Source organism: Orcinus orca, chromosome 9 (assembly GCF_937001465.1).
Source record: "Orcinus orca chromosome 9, mOrcOrc1.1, whole genome shotgun sequence".
Taxonomy (NCBI): Eukaryota; Metazoa; Chordata; class Mammalia; order Artiodactyla; family Delphinidae; genus Orcinus; species Orcinus orca.
The window spans coordinates 74,695,801-74,704,112 of NC_064567.1; the positions used below are offsets into that span (position 1 = coordinate 74,695,801).

Sequence of the window (8,312 nt, forward strand, 5' to 3'; positions counted from 1 at the left end):
CTAAGTTTAAAAGGGGGGGGGGCCTTCAAATACAGATAAAGGTCCCAGGAAACCAGGATGCAGAACTGAAAACTAGTTCCATTAAATGCCTTTTCTTCTATCAGAAAATAGGTAGTGTTACTATTCTGTATAGCTCACTATGGGCTCTTGCCCAGCCACCTCTAGCTTCCTAACAGTACTGAAGGAAATCTTAGACTCACGTTTAACTCACAAATCATACACACAACTCGCCAATGCCACGCCCATTCCCTACCAACACAGCCAAAGAATCCTATTTCTTTTAATGAGAATGTTACTCCAGTGCAGTACAGGAAGTAAGGACTCAGTTTGTCACAGAGAGCTGTCTCTACTTTTACTACTTCAGAACATCTCAGGAGTTATTAATTCACTGCAAAGGGAAACTGGAATCCATTTGTTAAGTGAATGGACAGGAATTAGCTTGGAAATTTTCTTATTTTTTTAAAGTAGCATCTAGGCACATACATAGATTCCCTGTTTTGAAAAAGTAACAAAAGGCTAAATTTTTACCTAACAGTCCTATCATGTTCAATTCAAGAAGGACTCAAGGCATAACACTGTTAAAAAAACATTTATTTTAATACAGTCTATCATAAATAAGTCAGTAGAGGTTCCACTCTGCCACAGACGCATCTGAGAAGTAAGAGCCCTGTGCCATCCAACTGGTGAACGATGTCCCATCTCTCATCCCAGCCAGAGTGCACACCTTCCATGTTGTTCCTCTGCATTGATTGCTTCCAAAACCAGATGACCAAATAGTCCTTTATCCCCAAAGTAAGCTAAAATGTTTGTGAAGAGGAAAAATAAATTAAACCCCAAAGTAAAACTTCTTAAACATAGCTTAAGAATTAGAAGATTTTATACATTTATGTTTGTGTTTACTCATCTATCAAATTCAGTTAGCAGAAGGATCAATCTCATTGGGCAAAAAAAAAACAAACATAGAGACCTATTTAAAGAAATATAGTTTTATTACTTTTTATTGTAGTTACCTATTAACATAAATTGAGGTCAATCAAAATATTGATATGAAGGACTGATGAACCCAGAAAATAAAGCTGTATCATTATTAGATCCAGGAAAGAGACAAGAGGTGCTTTACTTCTAAGTCCTGTTGATTAAAAATGTAGTTTCTAGTAGTATGTCAACTTAAATAAAATTGCATTACAAAATGACAATCTGAGCATTGTTAATTTTTAGAAATTATTTTCCCTCTACATATAAAACAAACCAACATGCATCTATTCCCAGTTTTCAAAAGTGTATTAAAATCTCACAATATACCCCAAGTATTTTTGCATACAGTTAAGCTATGAAAACAAATTATCCATTTATCGAAGTCTCTTCCTCACTGGTAATGAGCATCTAAGATAAAGAGAAAAGAAAATCTTCCTTGGCTTTATAAAGATAATGGGAACAATCATTCTCTCAGTTACTTAGTATTCATATATTTTGCCTAAATAATGTTTTACTAAGATATTGTCCCTTATTCATTAAATTCTGCATTTTAAATAAGGCATTCATATCAACCAACCACATACAATGCACCATCCTGAGTGAAAGAGGAGGACACTAAGACAAATGGGGATCTAATCCCAAGGAATCTAACAACAAGGGAAACAGACCAGTAAATCATGAACCATATTATCTCCACAAGTGTGATATATATAAATTTATATATAAACAATAAACTTTATATTGCTAAATAAGTTTTATATTAATAAAACATTTACATTACTGAAAAGCCTGGCAGATACAAGTCTATTCCTTTCAGGGTACAGACCAGGTAACCCAGGAAGACCTCTTAGTCAAGTCTCTCCAGTGCAAGCAGCACAGTATATGAAATTCTGTAACAGGATAACTCTTATCAGCATTCCTCAATCCCTTCCTAAATCACAAATATCCCTGGAAAGAAATCAGAAAATGTCCCTAATGACAGAAAAGAATGATCATCAGCACCAGCAATGACAAGAGCACTGAGATGACAGTAAGGTGAAGAAATAAAAAGCAGGGGGGTGGCTGCTTCATCCAGTCTGCAACTTTCAAGGGTCAACTCTTGGTGGGATAACTGAAGCCAGTACAACAAAAGGGTACATCTAGCACCACCTCTGGATCCTGGATCACCTGAGGCTCAAAAAACACTATTTCTCAGGATGCAGGTCTAGTCTAAAAACTGTACAGGAGGAAATGCTGTATCAATTCCTGTTCCAAGACCACCAAGAGGTTAGGATCATTTAATTAAGTTAATTCAACATTTAAAAAGTGTTGCCAAAGTAGTTGGCAGCTACTTTAGGTACTTGCAGGACAACATAGAATGCAAATAAGCAACAAGCATAATACAAAGCAAAGAATGACAGACACAAAAGAATACTATAGGAACACAAAAAATGGTGCAATTTCAGTTAGGAGAAGGAGGAAAAGATTTAGGGAAGAGGTGACATTTGAGATTGGGCTTTTCTAGACAAGTGAAAACTGAATGGAAGAAGCATTCCAGGCTGAGGGAGAATAAGCATACAAAGGCACGAAAAAATACAGTTTATTCTGGGATTAGCATGCAGTGTCATGTAGCTAGAGCATAGTTCTCACAGGAGAAAGAAGTGGGGTAAATGAGGTGACATCGAAAAGATTAAAAATTATTATTAATAGTTTACTGCTCAAACATTACATGTCAAGCACTGTAATACTTTACACACAATATTCTTATTCAATCCTCATCGCAATCTTATAAAGTAGATAGTATGCCCAACTTATAAAAGAGAAAACTTATCTTAAAAAGGTTAATGGCCTCTTGGGAAGAAGTATTTGATGGTAACTTTCAGGGCTTGGAAAATGTTCACACAGCTTGACCAGGTAGTTCCATCTCTGATAATGTTTCCTAAGGTACTGTTTCCCTAAGGAAATAACTGGTCTGAGGTCAATCAGCTACTCAGTAGCAGATACATTACCTGAAACCCCATTTCACAAAAAAGAAAACTGATAGTTCAAAGAGTAAAGGCTAAAAAAAGGAGCTTGGTGGGGACCTTTGAAAGCAGTTTTAAGAAGCTCTACCATAGTTAAAGAAAGAGAAAAGTGAAGAAAGGAAGCAGTGAGTGAAGACCATTTACTGAAGAACTGTATCAGGGAAAAGAGAGTAACAGCACAAATGGACACAAAGAGGGCACACATGGCAGTAACCCTTAAGAAGGAAAAACCCTTGCTTTGAGAAAGGAGAGACCGGCAAGTCAGAGAAGATGGAGGAAATTCATATCAGATGGCACTGTGCTAAGTAACAGGTCATATTACCTAGGGAGGCCACATGACCCAGTGGAAAGTGCGTAAGCCTTGGAGACAGACATACTCTACCACCTACTGACTGTGTGATCGGCTCTGAAGGACTGAAGTGACAATTAAAGATACTGCACATAAAGCACTTAAAACAGTGGCTGACACACTGTAAATGACTGTTAGTAACATGACTATTATTATTTCTGCTCATTCTAGAAAAGAGTGGCTTAGATTAGAAGTCTGAAGAAGCTGAAGACCTAGAATAGCCAGTGAAAAGTCTGTTAGGACAATCAATAAATGTCTTAAGACAGAGGGTAAAGCTGAAATCCCACAGCACCTGTGCAGGGGTCCTAGTCATCATAGTGCCAGTCCTTTCCACAGAGCAATCCTGCCTGTTCCAGATTCTGCCTTCACACATACACATATACACACACACACGCATACATATGGCTTTCACAAGTATATACATACACACACACATACGTCTGAGTATATGAATATATATACTCCATATATCTGTGTGTGTTGTGTGTGTGGAAGTTTTCACGAGTGCTTATCCAACAACTACAAGGTTGTTTCAGAGAAAGGAATTTGACAATGCATTTTCAGAGTCACAAATGTTCATACACTTTTATAAGGAAATAAATCAAAACCTATGCATGTAAAAATGTTTGTTATATTGTTATTTGAAATACTAAAAAACTGAAAAACCTAAGTGATCAACAACTAGAAAATATATGGGCTATCAACTCTAAAATTGGGTGAAAAAAACAAAATTCTCTGTACTCTTGTTAGAATGACATAAAAGGCCGTATTTATCTGAAAAAGGATAAGACAGGAATACAGGTATTAAAAACAGTTCAGCTTTTAAAGTGGTAGGATAAGTTAGTTCTTTTCCTTTTAAAATATGCTTCATTATGGTTATAACACCAATGCAGTATATACTGGGCTGGCCAAAAAGTTTGTCTGGCTTTATCCATTCTTACAAAAAACTCGAACAAACTTTTTGGCCAACCCAATAAAAATTAGGAAGGGGAGAGAAAGCAGTTATCTGATAACATAAGTTAGACCGGTCTGCAAACTGCTGCAGTTTTCCAACAGCCCAAAACTACACTTGACTGATAAAGCTCTGTTACAATACGTACCACTATTTCTCTTTTGCTTGCCATGACTTAGTACTAATGTATGAATGTTTGCCCTGCAATGCTTATTTGTAAGAGCAGTACCTCAAAACAGTTGGTTCAGGCATTCCAGGATCTGCACCCCTCTTAAATCCTGAGGGAGATGGGGAGGGAAGAAAGAGAAAGAGAATAAAAATTAATTAAAACCCTAGCAGACAAAAAATTTACAATCAAGACTTTTTCTTTTTAAATCAATCTAGGGTAGCTAGAATGATATCCAGATCTACCAGAATTACCTAGATTTACCTGCGCAACAGAGCAGTCTTGAATCTTCACTAGAGTATGTGATTATGTGCAGAACTAATCAGTAAGGAAGACAAACTACCTTATTCCTATAAGACACACAATTAGCACAGCAACCCTTAGCACACACTCTTTATTAGTCATTACCCACAAAAAAGATATCACAACAACCAAATCACACTGGATGAACTACAAAGAGCACAGAGATTTTTTTTAAACTATACTTTTTAAAAGAAACAATTGAAGATATCTTATTTTATCCCCTATGAACCACTCTTTTCATAAAGCAGCCATAGATTGGTGATAGAAAGAGGGGGGAAAAATTTCAAGTTATTTTTAATTAAATCAACACTCATTACAAATACGATTAAATAAAACTTTTACCTTTTAAAATATATCAATTAACTAGACGACATATATACTAATTTGCTGAAATAACTGATTAAAATTGGACTTGGCATTAAAGAACTGTGGAGTATGAAATTTTACCCCATTTTCAAGACAACAAACTGGCCCACCAGTTTCACAGATGCTGGTAGAAGATACAAGATTCCAAGTCAGAAACAGGACAGGATTTCCCTGGTGGCACAGTGGTTAGGAATCTGCCTGCCAACGCAGGGGACACGGTTTCGATCCCTGGTCCTGGAAGATGCGACATGCCATGGAGCAACTAAGCCCGTGCGCCACAACAAGAGAAGCCACGGCAATGAGAAGCCTGCACACCGCAACAAAGAGTGTAGCCCCCGCTTGCCACAACTAGAGAAAGCCCGCACGCAGCAACGAAGACTCAACACAGCCAAAAGTAAGTAAATAAAATTTTTAAAAGAAAATGTTAAGGGAGAAAGTTTAGTTATTAAGAAAAAAAAAGAGAAAAGAAACAAGGACACTTTATTACTCCCAGCAACAGCTACAGTCAGAGTATTACCATTTAGGAGACGAACCCTGAGATTGGGGAACCAGAATCTTTCATAATGGGCAGTGAGCATGTCTCCCCTTTGCCCTGGAACTATTTTCCAAGGCTGTTCACCCTACCAATATCCTTAAAGATACGGAACAAAGGGTGGTCACTGCCTCTGCTCACCAGATTTGTAGAAATTCAAGATACTATGGAGAATTGTCTTCCAACAGGTAACTCATTAAAATCCTTTTGTTGGTAACTGTCCAAACACATTCTTTATCATCATGTCACTATCTGTCCGATATTATAGCACTATATTCCCACTATACTCCCTGAAGCCCTAAAAGGTATGTTTGAACCTAAATTACACAAGAAATTCAATCTGCAGTTGCAGCTTTTAGTGAGAGCTAAGGTGGAGAAGTAAAGCATGGGAACTAGGTTAGACATGAAATTAAGTTTAGATACAGTATAAGGAAAAAGACAATGACTAACAAGGAAGAAGCACAAAAAGATAGCCTTAACATCAATCTCCATCTGAGTTGGACACTAGGGTACCAAAAATCACCATAATGATAGTCCTAGTAAAGAGAATATAGCTGGTGTGCACAAAAAAGAAAATGAGGTGGAAAAGGAAAGCATTATCTACTCTTGCGACCAAAACCCCGATACACAGATTGTAACAACCAGCTACACAGATGTAACAACCAGCTACAGCTTTCTGGCAGTAGAAAAGCAATTTCAAAAAGGGGAGGAGGGAAAGGTACACGAAGACTTACAGAGCAACAAAGAAACCACAGGGACAAAGAAAGCAAGAGCAGACTAAAACCCAATATACACAACAATGGAAAAAGGAGATGGCACAAAGACGGGGAAGCATCAAAGCCCCCATACCTTCCTTAGCTAAAAGAAGAGTTCCTCCCAGTGCTTGACTAGCCAAACTGGGCCGTTCTACCATTAAGTGAAAGCTGAGATGGGGATGAGTCTGGAAGAAAGAGGGGAATAACAGCCTGTAAGAGCAGGGTGTCCCAATTACTTGCCCTAACCTTTGATACCTATACAAAGTCACTAAAATCTGGCAAAGTAATGCTTCTTTTAAAAATGCGTTCAAAATCAGGGAGGGACTCCCCCGGCAGTGCGCTGGTAAAGAATCCACCCTACAATGCAGGGGACGCGGATTCAATCCCTGGTCAGGGAACTAAGATCCCACATGCCACAGGGCAACTAAGCCCGAGTGCCACAACTACTGAGCTGGCTGGCCTCAAATTACAGAGCCCACACGCTCTGGAACCCACGCGCCACAACTACAGAGCCCATGTGCCCTGGGAGCCTGTGCACCACAACTAGAGAAGAGAAAACCTGCACGCCACAACTAGAGAGAAGCCTGCGCACCGCAACAAAATATCCCACATGCCGCAACTATAACCCAACGCAGCCAAAAATAAATAAAATAAATAAATAATAAATCTTTTTTTAAAAAAGATTAAAATTCTCCAATTGGAGAATATTAGAGAAAATATTTTAGAAATAAGGGCGGAAAAGGATCTGTTTAAGTCCTGCATACTGAAGTATCTCCAAGTTATCAGGTGCCTTGCAACTCATGGGGAAATGGGAGCCAAAGCTACCTAGAGAATGTCCAGCACAGTCAAACACTCTGTCAAGACTGAGTGAATGTACTTTATCTTACACCAAAAAAAAAAAAGGCAAGAAAAACAAGAAGCAGCACCTAGTTAAAATCATAGGATTCTGAAATATGAACCTGGGTTTTAGAAAATGTCAAACTGACAGAACTGAGACTCTTTCCTTTCCACAGTACTGCCTGAATAGGGCAGATTAAATTTAAAAGACTATCCAAGGCTAGAAACAGGATAAATTACCAATGTGCAGCCCTAGGTGAAAATATTTGCCTGAGCACTTACAAATCTTTGCACTACAGCATACTGGTGAAGAGTATGGGCCTTGATGCCCCAATGCTTGAGTTCATAACTCCCCCTCGTGACAGCTGTGTGGCCTTCAGCAAGGAACAGAACTTTTCTACGCCTCGGTTTCCTCACCAGTAAACCCGTTACTCCTGGTGAGAACGCAGAGGCAACCAACAACTATTGTCTTAATCATGCCTCAAAGCAATGGCATACCCACGAGGTTCACCGGTCTCTTTCCACTTAGGCCCACCTGGAAAGGTGAGGATTAACGCCCTGAAAACCTACCTAGTGCCAAAGAGTGAATTCGTTGTTTTCACATACGTCAGGTCGTCCTAACTCTGTCAGAAAAGTAGGTCACCTCTAGTTTACAGATGTAAAAACAGGACGGGAGACATTACGTGACATGTTAAAGACCCCCCCCGAAAAAAAAAGTAAAGGGCAGAACAAGAACTCGAACTCAGAACGACCCCACTCGACAAGACAACCTCAAACGGCACGCGCGGCGTGGTCGCGTTTCTCTCTCCCGCCCTAAACCAAAAATGGAGTCTCGGCCTCCGCACCCGCTTCCCTCCCGACTCCTCCCAGATTCTTCTCATACTGACCCAGGTAAATCACGAGAGGAATAAAGCCCCAACGGATGGCAAACTGGCCTCCCTTGAAAAGCTGCTGCAGCCTCTGCTTGGCCTCTTTGCTCAGCTTCACCATGGCGACGGCCCGGGCAACACACTTAGGGAAACTACAGCAACCGCGGCAACCGCGTCGGGAATCCGAAAAGGAAAGGAGATGCGC

General features: G+C 39.4%; 1 protein-coding gene across 3 annotated transcripts; it reads right to left on the bottom strand.

The window, feature by feature from the left end:
• Positions 1 to 570: 570 nt before the first annotated feature.
• Positions 571 to 8,312, bottom strand: TOMM7 (translocase of outer mitochondrial membrane 7). 3 transcript variants are annotated; one of them, XM_033440414.2, is made up of 3 exons: positions 8,126 to 8,312; positions 4,509 to 4,557; positions 571 to 2,909 (listed from the first exon to the last, which is right to left on the bottom strand). In XM_033440414.2, the coding sequence occupies exons 1-3, from the start codon at positions 8,226 to 8,228 to the stop codon at positions 2,894 to 2,896; spliced, it is 168 nt and encodes a 55-aa protein (XP_033296305.1). In that variant the 5' UTR covers positions 8,229 to 8,312; the 3' UTR covers positions 571 to 2,893. The 3 variants fall into 3 exon arrangements, with proteins under 3 accessions (XP_033296305.1, XP_033296294.1, XP_033296300.1); XM_033440403.2 differs by having other exon boundaries at positions 571 to 2,921; XM_033440409.2 differs by having other exon boundaries at positions 571 to 797; positions 8,126 to 8,307.

Coding starts and splice junctions, on each gene's coding strand:
- TOMM7 (XM_033440403.2), bottom strand. CDS start 8,228: ATGGTGAAGCTGAGCAAAGAGGCCAAGCAGAGGCTGCAGCAGCTTTTC. Junction 4,558..8,125: donor TCCTCTCGTGATTTACCTGG/GTCAGTATGAGA, acceptor CATCTCCCTCAG/GATTTAAGAGGGGTGCAGAT. Junction 2,922..4,508: donor CCTGAACCAACTGTTTTGAG/GTACTGCTCTTA, acceptor ACCTCAGACCAG/TTATTTCCTTAGGGAAACAG.